The sequence below is a fragment of the Fundulus heteroclitus genome, unplaced genomic scaffold (assembly GCF_011125445.2).
Source record: "Fundulus heteroclitus isolate FHET01 unplaced genomic scaffold, MU-UCD_Fhet_4.1 scaffold_48, whole genome shotgun sequence".
Lineage (NCBI taxonomy): Eukaryota > Metazoa > Chordata > Actinopteri > Cyprinodontiformes > Fundulidae > Fundulus > Fundulus heteroclitus.
Genome location: NW_023396901.1, coordinates 403,745 through 421,520, shown reverse-complemented (window position 1 = coordinate 421,520; position 17,776 = coordinate 403,745). Strand labels below are relative to the sequence as shown.

Genomic DNA, 17,776 nt, shown 5'->3' with positions numbered 1-17,776 from the left:
CTTAAGTAAGCCCTCACCCTCTGTAGCTAGATCCCTTGAGTGGATGTGCTCACAGCTGACACTGTGAGACCACATAATATTTACACACTAATGCACATTTGAACACATTTGAACAAATGTGCAGTATTGTGTTTGATGTCAGTTGTAAACATTTTTTTTTTTTTTTGCTTTGTTGTTGCATGCATGCTATTTGTTCTTATACTGTTATATTAGAATAAACAGTATAGGACTTTATTTTCCTTTCCTATTTTGCCCAATAACATCAAAGATAAGTGAACTCTTGATCAGGATTTCTTCTTAATGTTTTTTGTTTTTTGAATATCAATTCTAATTACCCAAAGATATAATTTATTAAGCATTTGCTGTGCAACAGCTCTCATTTAAAAGTTGTTGTTTTGTTTGTTTACTTGTTTGTTTACTGCATTTGACTTCATTTTTTAGTTGATAATTTGTTTCTTCATGCATCCAAGCAGCATAATACTGGGGCAACTGTGGACATTTTAACCAAATAAGTGTTGAAAACTAAAAAGTCAGTAAGTAAGCTGAAGAAAACAGGATAAATGCTGAAAAAGGACATTTATTGAAATGACTACTAATTTTAATGATTTAAACAACTAAAGGGTGCTTTAAAGATGTGAAAAATGTATTGTCACCATACTAATCTCTGCTTCCAGAGGTTTGAATTATTCAGGTAAAAGTATAAAACAAAAGTTGAAAGGTTATCTGAGAAGAAAACCCTGCTCATGAACATTGTCACTGAGTTGTTATGATAAGATGGTTGCCTTGCTTCCCTTGGACCTAAACACATTACTTCAAGGTTGCCATTCAGGTTCCAGTATTAATGGACTTACTCATCAGCTGCAGTTGTTTAACTCTTGTAGATTTGTTTGTTAATAAATAGGAACAATTTGGAAGTATATAAGTAAAAAAAAGCAGACAAGTAAGAGTTTGCAGAATAGTGGGCCGCAAGGCAGTTTTATTTATAAAGTAGTTTTCAGTAACAACAATTCCAAGTGCTGTACATGAACAGAAAAATACGAATTACAGAATAAAGTAAACATTACAGGGGGAGAATAGCATATTGAAGTGAAATAGTAACTCCAGACCAAGATATAAGACAAATTAGACTACAAACTTCAACATTAACATTTAAAGGCAATTTTACACAAATAGGTTTTTACAGGAACTCAGGGTTTCAGCTATTTTACAGTCTTCTGGAAGTTGTTCCAAATAGGTGGAGCATAAGAATGAAATGCTGCTTCTCAGTATTTGGTTCTGGTTCTGGGAATGCAGAGTAGATTTGAGCCAGAAGACCTGACTTTTCTGGAGGGTTGATACACTGATAACAAGTCTGTGATGTATTCAGGTGATAAGCCATTCAGTGATTTATAGACTAACAGAAGTATTTTAAAGTCTATTCTCTGAGCTACAGGGAGTCAATGTAAGGACTTTAGAACTGGGGTGATGTGCTCTACTTTCTTAGTCTAGATGAGGATGTGGGCAGCAGCATTCTGGATCAGCTGCAGTTGTCTGAACAACTTTTTTGGGAGACCTGTGAAAACACTGTTGCGGTAATCAATCAACTAAAGATAAACGGATGGATTAGTCTTTCCAGATGCTGCTGAGACATCAGTCCTTTAATCCTGGAAATGTTCTTCAGGTGATAGAAGGCCGACTTTGTTATTGTGTTTACATGCTTTTGGAGGTTCAGACCTAAGTACATTACGACACCCAGATTTTGGGCCTGGTGGGTGGTTACTAGCTAAATCAACCGAAGCTGTGTGATAACTTTTGATCACACCTGTATTGATCCAAAAATTATTATTTCTGTTTTGTTTAATTCAACTGAATTTTTTTTTGGCATATCCATGCATCAATTTCTTTTAAGCATTTACTCACCGATTGAATGGGTTCATAGTCACCTGTTGACATGGTGATGTAAAGCTGAATGTGTTGTCTGCATAGTTTTAGTAACTTATGTTGTGGTTTTCTATGATCTCAGACATAGGAAGCATATTGAATAGGATGGGACCCAGGATGTACCCTTGGGGAATCTCACATGTGATTTTTGTGGTCTCTGATGTAAATTGACCTACTGACACAAAAAAAATCCCTGTCCTTTAGGTAGGATTTAAGCCAGCTGAGTGTTGTACCAGAAAGGCCAACCCAGTTTTCCAGGTTGCTCTAACAGAATGGATTGATCAACAGCATCAAATGCTGCATTGAGGTTCAATAATACTAGCACTGTGATTCTTCTTAAGTCAATATTTATATAGATGTCATTAGACACGGTCACTGTTCTGTGGTGAGCACAGAAACCTCATTGGAAAACGTCAAAGCGGCTGGTGACTGTTAAGAGGGTGTTTAATTGTTGAATCACAGCTTTTCTCAATAATATTACTGATAAAGGGGAGGTTTGAGATGGGCCTGTAGTAATGCAGAAGTAATTTGTCTATTTTTTTTCATAATTGCTGCTTTTAGGGACTAGGGGAATATACCTGACAGAAGGGATGTGTTTATGATCTGAGTCAAATTGGATGTTATGACAGGCAAAACTTTCTTGAATAAAGCTGTGGGTAGAACATCAAGGCAGCATGAGGAGAAACTTAGCTGGTGTATGATTTCATCTAGGCTTTTGTTGTTTATTCGGCTGAATTGGGACATTTTGTCTAGCTCACTTCCAGTTGGATACAGCTTTGCTGCTGAACTTCATATGGACGTACAGACTGCCCCTCTAATCTTTTGGATTTTCTCAGTAAAGAAGTTAGCAAATGTGTTGCAGGCCCTGGTGGAGCGGAGTTCACAGGGGGATTTGTTAACCTGTCGACCGTGGCTAATGAAGCACAAGTATTATTACTGTTTTTGCTGATGATGTTAGAGAAGAAGGATTCCCTTCCATTTTTCAGTTTTAAATTATATCTGTAAAGCCTCTCTTTACAAATGTCATAGTGAACCTGGAGTCTAGTCTTTCTCAACCAGTATTCAGCTTTTAGACACTCCCTCTTCTCACTTCCAACTGCTGGATCACGTCTCCACAGAGATTTTTGCTTCCCGGACATAACCTTTACTTTAATTGGAGCAATCCAGTTGTCAGATGTCGGAAACATTAGACTGAAAGTTATCTACTAGTTCATCTACTGAGATACAGTCCAAAGTTAAAGTAGAAGAGTAAGCTTGGTTAAAAGTTTTCGTGGGATCGCGCTTAAAGAAGCATTTTCTAATGATGTCCCCTTGGCTGACTGAGTCATTGGAAATTATGCTTTCAAAGATAACATAAAGTGATCATATTGGGCAACATCACTTACATTGACCTTTGAAATGTTTGGACACTTAGTGATGATCAAGTCTAAAATACGTCCCTGTTTGTGTGTTGGTTGTTTACCATATTGAGTTAAACCAAAGTTTCTAAGTGTGTCACAGAGTTCTTTTGTACCTCTGTTTTCAGGCTTATCAACATGAAAGTTGAAACCTCCCAAAATAATTAAAGAGTCATAATCAACACATATCATACAAAGGAGGTCATTAAAATCATTAAAAAGATGTATTGATCCCTTTGAAAGCATCGTCAAATGAATCAATACAGAGAACAGTATATAAACTTTATATATATATATATATATATATATATATATATATATATATATATATATATATATGTGTGTGTGTGTGTGTTTGTGTGTGTGTGTGTGTGTAATTAATTAATCTAGATTGGACATCATATTTATAGAAGATACCCTAGAAAGAAGTAAACAAAACTAGAGGAAGACATGGAGTGTAAACCATTGAACTTATTAGAGAATAGAGTGACTGAGAAAAGATAGCAAGTGCAGCAAGAGATAGAGATAGAGACAGAAGGAAGAAGAGAAAGAGAGAGAGGGGACTTTTTTGTCAGCGTTTCCCGTGGGGCCTTGACTGCTTGTTAAAAAGTCCTGTCAATGAAACGACAGCAATAACACACATACACACAAAAACTCTTATACACATGCACACATGCATTGCCCCTGCATGATAAACTTTGAATAAGTCTCTTTCTCTCCCCATGTCTGTTATCTGCTATAATGGACTGCTTCTATGCCAAAAATATTCCAAAATGTGACGTCAAATAGAGCCTTGCTTAATTATCTCTCTCAGTGTCACTGTGTGTGTTTGCCTCTCAGTAGCTCAGGGCTTTTGCTCCCTGTAATTATTATCCAACATAAACAAAGGGTATATGCTGTGCTTTACATAAAAAAACATGCTTTAAAAGCAGAGTGTCATTGCAAGATCTGCTTATTGCTCTCATACTCTGTAATTTTGAAAAAGCTAAGTAAGATTCACAAGGTTCAGAAGGCATTTACTGTGGAAATTCACAGTATGTAAAATTAGATCAATGTGGTTAGTGCAATGTTGTTGTTTTTTTTCCACTGTCAACAGCATAAAAATACTAATCTCAGTAGATATGACATATTGGAGAAGCGACTGTTTGGATTCAAGCTTGTTGAGGGAAAAAAACTGTCCACCTCAAGGGTGGAGTAAGGAGATGAGGAGTTTACAAAACTATCAATTTTATAACCTTAATTTATCACAAAAAGATGTTTTAGGATGGATTTAGGCAAGAAAGTGCACCTCCAAACTTCATCTGTGCAGTCAGTTCATCAGGATTATGAGGCAATTTTCATTCTGCTCGGACTTCTCGGGAGCAGTCGAGACCTGCTGACAGGCAAGCCTTGTCGGGAAGACTGCAGTGTTACAGCCTCTGTGGCTGCGTTATTACTCGGACAGACAGTCTGTGATTTCCCGCTGACTGTATCAAGTTTGATGCAGCTGCAAAGTCCAGCTAAAGCCGGGCATACATATTTTTACTATTAAGAAGAGGAGCCGATTTTTTTCGGGCTGATTCTTCAGTCGTGCGAGAACTTTTTGGAACGGGCTGAGTTTCAGCTTGATCGTGCGTCCTGCGTCGTGTAGTATCCAGGGAGTAATGAGGGCTGATTAGCCTCTCACGACCACCTCCCGATCAGGAATCGGACGGTCGATTGAAAATCAAACATGTTTGAAATTCAGTCAGCCTTCGTGAGTGATTGTGAGTGTGTCCTGTTGTTGAAGTAGAGCTACGAGCCGATTTCCCCCAACCTCGCGCACTACGCATGTGCAAACAAGCAAATTCTTCTTTGTCTTCTCATATGAAAACCTAAGAGCGGAGAGAAGCATGACAGCGGTACATCCTGGTCATCCATCTGGTACATCCCAGATGGATGTGTGGAGCTCTGTAAAACGAAATCCATCTGGCGAGAGGGGGGTTAAGGGAATGTATCTATCTTGCTCAATTGCATTTGATTAGCTTCTCAATTCAGTGTATGTGTATAACACAAATTAGCAACAGAAGTTTATTTATATAGCTCCAATTCACAACACATGTAATCTCAAGGCACTTTACAAAGTCAAATTTAATCAAACCATACAGAAAACCAGTAGATTGTATCAAGTCTTCGTAAGCAGCATTAACTCCTCATGAAAGAGCGTAGAGCCACAGCGGACAGTCATCTGCATTGTTTATGGCTTTGCAGCAATCCCTCATACTGAGCATGCATGAAGTGACAGTAGAGAGGAAAACGCCCCTTTAACAGGGAGGAAAACCTCCAGCAGAACCAGGCTCAGTGTGATCATCTGCCTGGACCGACTCGGAGCTAGAGATGACAGAGCAGAGACTCAAAAAGCACAGAAGCACACATTGATCCAGGAATCCTTTCTATGTTATATGGTAACCTCAAATGCAGAAAAAAATGACAGACAACACAAATTTTGTTATTTTTGTTATTTTTTTGAAATAACAACAAAAAAATGCAAATTAGAGAGCAGTAGTAAAACTCTGCAGAGTGAGAAAAATAGACCTTGATGTCCTCCAGCTTAAGCCTATAGCAGAAAAACTACAGAGATAGGTCTAGGTAACCTAAGCCACTCTAACTTTAAACTTTGTCAAAAAAGGAACATTTTAAGCCTAGTCTTAAAAGTAGACAGGGTTTCTGCCTCACAGACCTGGGCAAACTGGGAGTTGGTTCCACAGGAGAGGAGCCTGATAGCTAAAGGATCTGCCTCCCATTCTACTTTTAGAGACTCTAGGAACCACCAGTAGACCTGCAGTCTGAGATGAAAGTGCTCTGTTAGGAACATACGGGGTAATCAGAGCTCTGATATATGATGGAGCTTGATTATTATGGGCTTCATACATGAGAAGGAGAATTTTAAATTATATTCTTGATTTAACAGGAAGCCAATGAAGGGAAGCTAAAATTGGAGAAATATGATCCCTCTTGTTGATTTTCACCAGAACTCTTGCATCAGCGTTTTGGATCAGCTGAAGGTTACCATTCAGAAGTTGTTTAATTGTTGAATCACAGCTTTTCTCAATAATCTTACTGATAAATGGGGAGGTTTGAGATGGGCCTGCAGCTCTGCAGTAGTAATTTGTCTAAATTGTTCTTTAACAGGAAGCCCTAGTTCAACTTAGTTCAACTTACTACTGGTGGATTTGTAAGGATGTGTCCTTGTTTTAGCCACTAGAGGGAGCTACTGCTGCAATCACTACTTTTTCTTCAACATAAAAACTACTTATTAGTCAGTACCTCTGTGTGTTGCCTTTTTTTTCTCAAACTCCCCCTCGGTCACTGCAAAAAGCTGCTCACGCTGAGCCTGGTTTTCCTAAATGTTTCTTTTTGTTTAAAGGGAGTTTTTCTTTCCACTATAACCAAATGCTTGATCAGTTTGAAGGATTACAGCAAAGTTAATGACTCAATGCATTCAATTGTCCACTGTCACTACATGTTGGTTCAGGAGGAGTAATTGCTACAAAAGCAATGACTAGATACATTCAGCTGACGGTTGCTTAGATAGAAACCTTTTTACCCAATTGCCGTAATAAACTAAAGTTGACTGCATTGACTTTTTAACTAGGACCAAATCAGATTGTACTGTATATAAAATGACTATGTGATTGGACTGGAGTGATAATGTAATTGCTAATTCATGATGTTTTCTCATTGTGTACCGAGAAACTGTGTTCAAATGTCTATATTGTTTATGTAAGTGAGCAATTATGTGTCTCAACCTTTAGTTTGAAGAAAGTGCCAACATGTTTGTCAAAAATAAGTTGTTACTATGCAAAATGTTAGATGTGTTATTTTTCTATTTAAATGAAGAAACTTCACATGCTATTGATCAAAACAAGATTAGAAATATGTGTTATAATTCCATCATTACATAATCTGTTATCGTCCGTTTATGGTTGTGTTGGCTTTAGCTTTTATGGATTAAATAAGGAGTGCTGTTGACTTGGCAATGCAGTTGGTGTCCACAGATATTTCTCACTCTTTTGTTTTGCTCTGGCTATTTTTATGTCTGTCTGTTTATATTTAGCAACTGGCCACTGAGGATTTTTATGGGTTTTTTTTGTTGTTGTTTTGTTTGTTTTTTTTCTTTCTCTTCCTGCTACCACCAGAGAGCAGCTAAAGCTAGCAGAAAAGTGGTTTCTGTGACGTGTATAAGTAATAGAAAGAAATAGAAGGATCAAACACATTCTAATTCAGGTATATTTCCACCCAAACTCCATGCTCAGTTCTTTGCAGCCTCATCTGTGTGTTTGCTTCTGTGATCAGACCGTGTGTGTTTTGAGTGTATATGCGTGTGATCAGACCAGACAGTGCATGATGCTATCAGCAGCAGAGGATATGAGGACTGCTATTTTTAACTCATCTCAATCTCAGCGTAGACTCTGTTTCCTACCTCGTGGGGCAGTTGTGTGTTTGTATGGACGTCGCTTTGGGTCTGTTTGAGATCCTGCAACAGTGTGAGAGATTTAAAAGTGGGAAATAGTGTGGGGATTGAGTTCAACAGGGCATGAGTGACAGGTGTGGTGTGTGCATGAGTGTGTGTTTGCATGTGTGAATGCCAGTTGCTAAAAGTGTGAGAGTAAAGCAGACATGTCACACTTGACAAGGGTAAAATGAGAGGCAATGATTGACTGTTTTCCGATGTCACGGATTGTGAGGTTTCCCAATTAGGAACAATAAAACGCTCCATATTCACCCCATCAATCTTTTTTCAAATTCCTAACTAAGCCATCTTCTATCTCTTCTACTTTCTTTGTTTCTAATTCCATACTTTTTGATATTTTACTGGCAAGTTTGTTTTTCTAAATATTTTTTTTTATCTCAAACACACCAGCCACTTTATTAAGTACACCCCCCCCCCCCTTCCGCATGTAGTGTCATAATTCTTTATTGAATAGATTCAACAAGGTGAAAACTTCTGTAGAGATTTTGGTCCATATTATAATGTAATAGCATCATGTAGCTGCTGTGGATTTTCTGGTTGCACATCCATGATGCAGAACTCTTGTTTCCGTCATCCATGGTGTCATCCCAAAGGTGCTCTGTTGGAGTGAGAACTGGTGACCTTGGAGGCCATTCGATAACAGTGAGCTCATTAAACTAGCTTGACATAATTTTTTGCTTGTGACATGTTAGATTATCCTGCTGGAAACTATGCTCAGTTAGCAAAAACAGGCCCAGAAAATGCCAAAGATATCCCCCAAACCAATGCACTACCACCACCTGCCTCAACTATTGATACAAGAAAGGATGGACCCCTCTGGGTTGGGAGTCAATCTCTGACTCAAGCAGTGATGTCTAAGTATCTTGGTGTCTTGTTCACGAGTGATGGTAGGATGGAATGAGAGATGGATAGATGGATTGTGGCTGTATTTGCAGTAATGCAGTCACTGCTCCGATCTGTTGTGGGAAAGAAAGTCCTGAGCCAAAAGGCAAAGCTGTTGATTTACCAGTGTGTCTATGTTTCAACCCTCACCAATGGTTATGAGGTATAGAGCATGAAAGAACAAGATCCTGGATACAAGCAGTTGAAATAAGCTTTCTACAGAGGGTGGCCAGGCTCAACCTTAGAGATAGGCTGAGGGCTCTATTATCCGGGAGGAGCTCAAAGTAGAACCGCTGCTTCTCCTCATCAAAAGAAGTAAGTTAAGGTGGGTTGGGCATTTGATCGAGATGCACAATCCAGGCACGTCCCACTGGGAGGCTCTGGAGGACATGTTGAAGCGACAGTTCACCCAGGCCTACCAAAATTGGAAAATAATGGTTTGGCATTACCTGGCCCAGTTTCCTGTTCTTAGCTGACAGTGACACCTGGTGTCGTCTTCTGCAGCCACAGCCCACTTGCTACACTTTATGCTTCCAGAGATAATATTATTCATACCTTGGTTGATAGTATAGGTTATTTGAGCTACTGTTCCCTTTGCATGATCCTGAACCCAGTCTCCACATCATCCTCTGACATCTGGCATATACAAAGCCTTTTCATCAACACAACTGCCACTGACTGAGTAGTTTCTCTTTTAATACTACACTTTGAAAGCATGAGAGATGTCTGTGTATGAAAATTTCAGTAAATCAGCAGTTTCTATAATACTTAGACTAACCATATCCCATTCACAGTGAATTCATTCCCCTATATTGTACATTATGATGCTGTTTGAACTTCAGCAAGTTGTCTAAACCACCTATAGATTCCTGAATGCACTGGCACAATGCATCATTATTCCATAATGCACTATGTTGTGTCGGTTTAACAAATAAAGGCCCAGTAAAATACTTGTAAGCATTTGGTTAAGTGTCAAAACATGGAAAAGTATAAAGCATATGAGTGCTTATGCCAGGCACAGTATTTACACAAAATGTCAAGCCGGTGTTGTAGAAGTTATAATAAATGCTAAATTTATATATTTTTAGATATAGACATAAGAGTGTATTTCAAATATTGTCAACTGTCTGACTGCTAAACTCTATCTTAAACTTACAGTATAAATAATGCCTTACAATCTACTTTTAATGCAAAACACATTTGTTTAGAAATACTTTTGAAAAATTAAAATTATCACTTGCAGTGTTCAGCACAAATCTTTCCTATAAAATTATAAAAGCAAACTGCTCTATCATTGTCAAAAAACAACACGGAGAAGAAAAAATAAATCAAGCACATGTGGTTCAATAGATAGTAACATAGAAAACTTTGACCTCCTTCTTTATATTCAATGCTCGGCCATGTGGACAGCTCTCTGTATATTGCAACTCAGTGTGGGTGTTTCTTCTGCTGCTGTGATGAACACTTGAACTGACAGCTCTTACACCACAACCTCCCTCCTGTCCCACCATGCTCAACCATTGCTTGCTTCAGCTTCTACCACATCTGAGCCCACACACAAACACACAAACACACACAATGTGCAATGCTCCACAGTGACAAATTCTCCAAAGAGCACTTGAGCATGAGTGGGGAGTGAGGACATCTCACATACAAATACAATATCATTAAAGAGCACTTAAGGATCTTTATGTACAGTAGAGGGAATGAAACAGGAATCTGTTTGCTCATTTCCTCCCTGTGACAAAAATACAGACAGCAATGAATTTCCATGTCACTAAGAACCTATCAAAATGTGAGAAAGAAAAAGCTATCTTACAAATGTAGCAAAACAATGACTCAGTAGAGCAATGCACAAGACCAAGTCAGGCACATTTTTCTTATATAAATTTTCAAAATTCACAAAGAAAAAAAAAATTTAACCCATTTCACACACACACACACACACACACACACACACACACACACACACACACACACACACACACACACACACATTCACATTTGCTCTCCAGTTATGAAATGGCTTTTTACTTCATCTCTTCCCTATGAAACCACACGTATGAAATGAATGTGAATTAACTGTGATTCTGCAGTAAGATGTAAATATTATTGTTTTGCGAACCCACAGAGACATGAATTTTCCAGTAATCTTTTCGTGTTATACCATACTCCAAGACCGCTTTCAAAATAATGACTTTCTGCAGAGACTTTGCAAAACTCGTGCGACCCCCCCATCAAAATCAAAATCAACCTTATTACATTATGTGCACAGAAAGTATCTGTTGTTTTTTGTGGGTTACCAAGTCCCGAACCAGTTGTAAAAATATATACATTAAAAAGGCTTTACATCCTGCATGTTTAACATAACCACTGCACACACTTACATTTAAAACTATACTGCATAATAAAGTTTTATTCACAACACTTAAGACTCTAAAAGGTTATTAGTAGACGGGCCAACTACCTGTGTTGTCTGAGAAGTTCAAAGCTAAAAGGGAAGCAGATTACAAACCAAATAATCTTGCACATCCATTACAACTGACATCTTTAATTCATGAGACAAATTGGACCACATTTGTATAAACATCACATATCTCATTTTGACCAGTCCAATGTGGTCTTGTCGCTATTGGCATTTTTAGACTTGAAGATTTACTGAACAGAGGCTGTGTATGACTAACTGAAAAATAACATTTTGTAGTCACTAATCCATCCATTCTTAATCGTCTCTTGTTCCTATCTCCAGCAGTCAATGAGTAAAAGGCAGGTCACTCAGCCATCACAGGGCCTTGGTGTCTTGAACAGACAATATTAATAGTCAGTCCTGTACGACACCAAAGGTTAGAGATTCTACAATAACCATTTTCTACATTTCGGAATTTCGTTAGCAGGTAGTAGCTCGGCACCACTCAGGTTGGCTTGTGTTTATCCAGGAAGACATTCGGTTTCAGATATCTCCTCTTCTTAAATGTTAGCTCAAATAAAAAAGGATCTGTGCTACCACTTTACTTTTTAAGTGTTAAGTTACTGCTAAGTGAAATTGCTATTGCAAAAAGCCATCAATAGGAGGAGCTGCAGCCCAGACTTCAATGCAGTCTGAAACCTACAGACCTCCAATATTCATGTGACCTTGAGAATAGTTTAAGATTAGAACATAGAGGGCTTCATTATTTGGGTGACCATGGCTATGTAGGTGCATTCCAACTATACGACCAGTAAGGTCCTCTGGCTCAAATCTACTCTGCATACCTAGAACCAGAACCAAACATGAAGAAGCAGCATTCAGTTCTTATGCTCCACTTATCTGAAACAAACATCCAGAAAAATGTAAAAGTGTTGTAAGTCTGAGTTCTTTTAAATTAATTTTAAAAACACATTTGTTAAGGATTGCCTTTGGCTGTTATAGTAAAACTGTTTACTGAAACATCATAAGTTTAAGTTTGTAGTCCAACTGTTTTTAAAATTATTAATATTTATTTTAGTTTCCTTTTTCCCATGTTTTATTTTGTTTCAGTTTTTCTATATTTTAATCAACTTGCTTTTATTCAGTTTTTTTCCTATGTTTTAATAATGTAAAGCACTTTGTGTTGTCCTTGTACTGAAATGTACTGAAATACAAATAAATTTGCCTGGCCTTATGCTGGGCTCACACTGAATACAGTGCAGCAACGGTTGTAGCACCGCAAGGAACCCAAATCATTCAAAATCCGTGTTTCCACTCACATTAGCAATGTGCGGTTGCAGGTCCGGTTACGGAGGCAATGTGGCGCTGCAAAAAAGTCCACAAGACGGAAATTTGACCGGATGTCTCAGTGGTCCCTGGACAAAGCTCCTGAATTTAAAGAGCAAACAGCAAATGTTGGGCATTAGACATTTACTAACTTACGTTAACTTAACTAGTGTAAAGAAAACAGCAACACAGAAACACAAAGAAACAGACGGGCTTTTGGAGGGAGAAATAGAATGTTTATGCGCACAGATAGAAAGTTTTCCCATAGATAATGAAAACCAAAGCTGTTTATTAGTCATTTATGAGGGACAGCAACAGAAGGGACCATGTGAACTTCTGTCATGAGCGTCCTTTCAATAACCACAACCCGCAGCAGGCTGCTGTTTCCCTATTAGCAGTGTGAGTGGGGGTTTGTGGCAAGCCGGAACTGGATCAAGACAGTAACCCGCACCATAGTCAGTGTGAGCCCCGGGATACAGTACATCACCTTTCATCAAATGCAGTGCAGAATAGGATTGGATACAGTGATGTAAGGCATGCTGCCTTTGAAATTTAGAGCACTGTAGAAAACTCCTCTGTCTGTCAAACCAGTGGACTAGTTTGGGTTACCAGAGAGAGGAGCACTGTCCTGCCTACACTGAGCTCAGTGTAACAAGTAGCAGAGGGATCTTTATGATGTTGGGTTGTTTTTCAAAGTTGGGCTCGGCTCTTTAGCCCCGGTTAAAGGAAATACTATAAATGCAGCGTGCAAAAATATTTTAAAGATTTAAAACTACAATTGTAAACCAGTTGCTGTGTAGGAACAGTGGAGATGGTCCCTTCCAGTTCCAACACAACTGTACACTGGTGTATAAGGCTAGGTCGGGAAAGAAATAGATGAAAACGCATGTAGAGGAACTAGCTCAGAGCCCTGACTCAAACATGAAACAGCACCACTGCATTAAATTCTGTTTAGACTGTAAGAGAGGGAATACCATCCAATATAATAGACACATATTCCCATAAACACTTTACAGCTTGTGGTAAAGCTTCTGAAAAGAGCTGGATTTTGTTTAACTTCACGTGCATTTAAAGGCAACCACCTTAATGCTTTGGCAAAAGAGTGACTGTTTACATTTAAAAACCCAAATCCTTCCTTTTCACTGCATGTTTCATTACAAAATCATAAATGAAAGTCTGCTTGAGAATGTCCCAAACATATAATGTGTCTAATCTACTAGTGAGTTAGAGTTGAACACTGGCATGTGTTATCAATCATCACATCAAAGTTTCCTGGATACCAGGAGTACATGTATGTAATGTAGTTGATGTAAATATACATAGTAAAAAACTTTGAACATATTTCAAATGATTGTACATATATTTTTTTCCACAGTGGTATGTTTGAACTCACTTAAAGTATATATCAATGATGAAGTATATGTCTATACACATTGAACTAGTAAAAGCATGTAATTGCAAAACATAATTCACAAACAACCATGATTACAGAAGTGGTTCTGTGTTCAAATCATGGTTTGTGATGGGTCTGTCCTAAAGACACTTCATAACTAATCTGACTTGATGTTTGCACCATTAAAGACTTGGTATTTTCTCACTACTTACACTTTCTTCGCATTTGAGCCACAGTATGTGAGAGTTATTGTAAAATAATGCTGTGAGCTGTGCATACATCTGGAGTATACTATAGTTGTCTTTATGGCCTTAAGTTTGGTATAATATTTTATTTCAAACAACATAAATTTGTAGAAACTGATACTTTTGTTTGTCTAGCATTGAGCCCTTTTTTCCTCCTTGGTGTGTTTTATTGTTTTTTGACCAATTGAACATAGTTATCACTATAATTGCAAGATTTTAAATGTTACATAAATGACCAGAAACAATTTCACCTCGTCTAACAGTGCTTGTCTGCACTGTCCAAGCTCATGTCTGAGTTTGCCTGAATTAAGTGGCAAATGATTCTCTGTCAGATTTAATGGAGTGGATATTAGTGAGTACAACTCTCATTCCCCAGAACAAGGCCTGGAGTTCTTCAGCCCGTCTGTACTGCACCAATCCAATTTTGTCTTAATTGAATTGTTCGGAGCTCCTCGTCCATATATTTCTTTCACGGGAAGCTTATTACTTTCAATCTCTGCATGTGTTTTTATGTGTATGGCTGAGGGAGTTGGAGAGTGTGTATACCCCTTTTGTGCCAACTTATAAATGCTCTGTGTTTGATTGATGTTTCTGTGATGCAGTTGCAACCTGGTGGATTAATTTGGAAAATGAAACAAAAATACTTCTGAATACTCAAGCTAATACTTTCTTTCCCTTCCATCCCTCATTTTGACAGGATGTGAAGTCGACATTCTTCCAGTTTGGTGCTTCCATCCAGCAGGAGGCTCTGTTAATGCTGAACATCATGGAAGAGTATGACTGGCATGTGTTCTCAATCGTCACATCAAAGTTTCCTGGATACCAGGAGTTCATCAACATCCTAAAAACTACAGTGGACAACAGGTAGGCTGATAGCCTTTATATTTGCTGTTGTACTGTGGAAAAGTAGAAACAAAGTAAAATGATTTAAACTTTAACCTACACCACTGCTACCACTGTCAATATGTGTAATATTATGGTAATAACTAAGAGTTGGGACTTACTACATCATAATTTTCCAGTCTGAAAAGAAATACTACTGTTTTATGCTTTCTCCTGTTAAAAGAGGAAGTGCAAGATCAGATAAAAATATATATTTTATTTTTTTTTTTTTTGGGGGGGAGGGGGTGGAGGTGGGGTTAACTGTGTCCCTTTACGTTTTAGTCATTTGTAGGGCAGCAAGATATTAGAAAACCTTGCAATGGCAATATTGCTAGCGAAAATTGCAATGACAACATAATTTGGCATAAATCAAATATTTTGCCAATCCTCTCTTTTCAAACTGTGTTTTCTTTCCCTTCTGTGTCTTCTGGTTGTGGGGCAATGTAATCTTTATCAGATGTGGCTTCTACTATGATGAAACTCCTTCTGAGAGGCTGAATATGTTATTGCCATGGAAAGTGCGATATATTTGAATCTGCTGGCATTTTTTTTTAAATAGGCCCTTTTGATGATGATATTGTGTAGACTGATAATGCACTGACATATAAAGTAAGTTAAGGCATAAAGCATATCAAACATTTTCAACATATTAAAATTTTTCTCAGTAATTATATTTCTTATAGATTTGGTTTGACTTGGAATTCAAGCGAGATCTCGTTAAAAACCCAAAAACTTTACTCATAGAAAGAAATCAAAAGTAGTGCATTTATATTACCTTAAGCAAAAGTTACAGCTGTTACAAAACTTCTCAATGTTTCAGTGAGTGTCATTGGAGCCATTATTTGGAAGTGGAAAGAACAGCACTACACCATAAGCCAGCCACGGCAGGGTGTCCCTCATAGGTTTTCTTACAGAGGAGTCAGAAGAGTAATTAACAGTTGACCAAGATCTGAGGAGCACCCAAATACATCTATAGAAACAGCTGATAATGGGTAGTTTAGATTTTCTCCAAAAACACAAGGAATGCACTCCACCTCTATGGCCTCTATGCACTTTCGCTACCCAAGATTCTACCTCTGAAGAAAAAGCATACTGAAGCTTTTTAATTTTTTTTTCTTTTTTGATATTCCTTTTTTTAAATTGTGGTTCTCATGGCCTTCAGTTGATTGTTGGTCATAAGGAAATGGGTAAAGAGAGAAAGAGAATGACATGCTGTCATGGATTTGATGGCTTTCGCCCGCATGCAGAGAACAGCCAGGAGAACTAGTGCAGATTGTGACCAAGAGGTAACCTGAGACACAGGACAGGCAGGTTAACAAACGTTAGGAGATAGGCTGTCGTTAGACAGTGGCCAAACGAGGCGTACCACACTAGGTTAAGACTCTGGCGTTGCTCAGCTGGCAGCCTTCCACTTAAATGCTCCACCACCGCGCCGTGGAATGGGAAACAGCTGTGCGCCACGCCCCCCCTGTCAACAGAGGCCACCTGCGAAAAGGAAAGAGGGAGAAAAAAAAAAGGCAGCAGCGGCTTGCCAGGCGCTGCTTGCTGGACCCTGACACATGCTGCAAAGGTCTCCGGGTTGGGACTCGAACCCATAACAATCACATTGAGGTCTGGCTTCTGGTTGCGTTTTCTTGCCCCTGCACCAACATGGCCGCATTTTTCAAAGTTTGTCCCAGAACATTTGTACAAGGCAGTGAAATATCGGGAGAGAAAAAAAAAAAAGAAATATAGAACCTGAGAATAGAACCTGGTCAAATAAAAAGCTCAACTCTTTAGATATCACTGCACACACCATGTTTGGAAGAGGAACGGTTCTGAACATTACCTGAAAATCAAAAGTGACGTTTGGAGGTGTGAACATTATAGTTTTAGCTGTCTTACAGTAAAGAGGCATTAACTAAATGTAGTGAAGTATAAATGAAGAACTATACAGGGACATTCTTGATAAGAATTCAAAGATAAAAGAAGCTTTGATTTCCAAACATGAAAACTGTTTGAAACACAGCCAGGAAAACTCATAAATGGTCTCAGAGGGACAAAAAAGGAGAAGGGGTAGAATGGCCCAGTCAATCACCTGACATAGATCCAACTGGAAATCTATTGGAAAGAACGGAGGACCAGAGTGCATATAAATCACCCCCAGAACCTTCAACATTTGATGAAAGATTCTTTTGAAGAATGGGTAAAAATCACAACTGAGCAATTCGTGACTAGTTTCTCTATACAGGAAGCATCTTCTTAAACAAGACTTTTGTTTGAAGTATGTGTTTAGTACTGTTTAAATACTGTTCCATGTCATTCCAATAAATTTACCTATAACTTTAGCTGTGCAAAAATTTGCTTTGAATTCATTGTGTGGATTACTTGGGTCATTAGCAAGCACTAAATAAAGTAATGGTTAGAAATTCCATTGCATGAATTTCCCAATTTAAGGACGATGTATACACTCAAAAAGGTTGTCAGCGCTAAAAAAAATTGTTATGTGTTCTACAAAGTTTGCATGCAGTGATATAATCAGTGGTGTAGTGGTCCCTGAAGAAGTGGGTATACTCTCAATGTTTGCCGTTTTATTATTATTATTATTATTATTATTATTATTGTTATTATTGTTGTTGTTGTTGTCGTTGTTGTTGTTGTTTTAAACTGTTGAGTCTTTACCCAAGTCATTTTATTAGATGTTATTTTGTTTTACCTTGTGCTATTTAAATAATGATGACAATGATGATGATTATGATCACAAAAAACTTTTGCATCACCTCCCAGAAGCTGGAAAGAAAGGAGACAAAAGCATTTTTCACACCCCACTTAGTAACTCAAGGAATTATTTTA

The 17,776-nt window shown here is 38.1% G+C and overlaps 1 protein-coding gene across 2 annotated transcripts in view; it reads left to right on the top strand.

The window, feature by feature from the left end:
- The window catches only part of grin2aa (glutamate receptor, ionotropic, N-methyl D-aspartate 2A, a), a 302,450-nt gene that overhangs the window by 148,851 nt on the left and 135,823 nt on the right, over positions 1-17,776 (top strand). For both annotated transcript variants that reach the window (XM_012876661.3, XM_012876660.3), the window contains one exon: positions 14,760-14,926. In XM_012876661.3, coding sequence (XP_012732115.2) covers positions 14,760-14,926 — 167 coding nt within the window. The remainder of the gene's footprint in view (positions 1-14,759; positions 14,927-17,776) is intronic.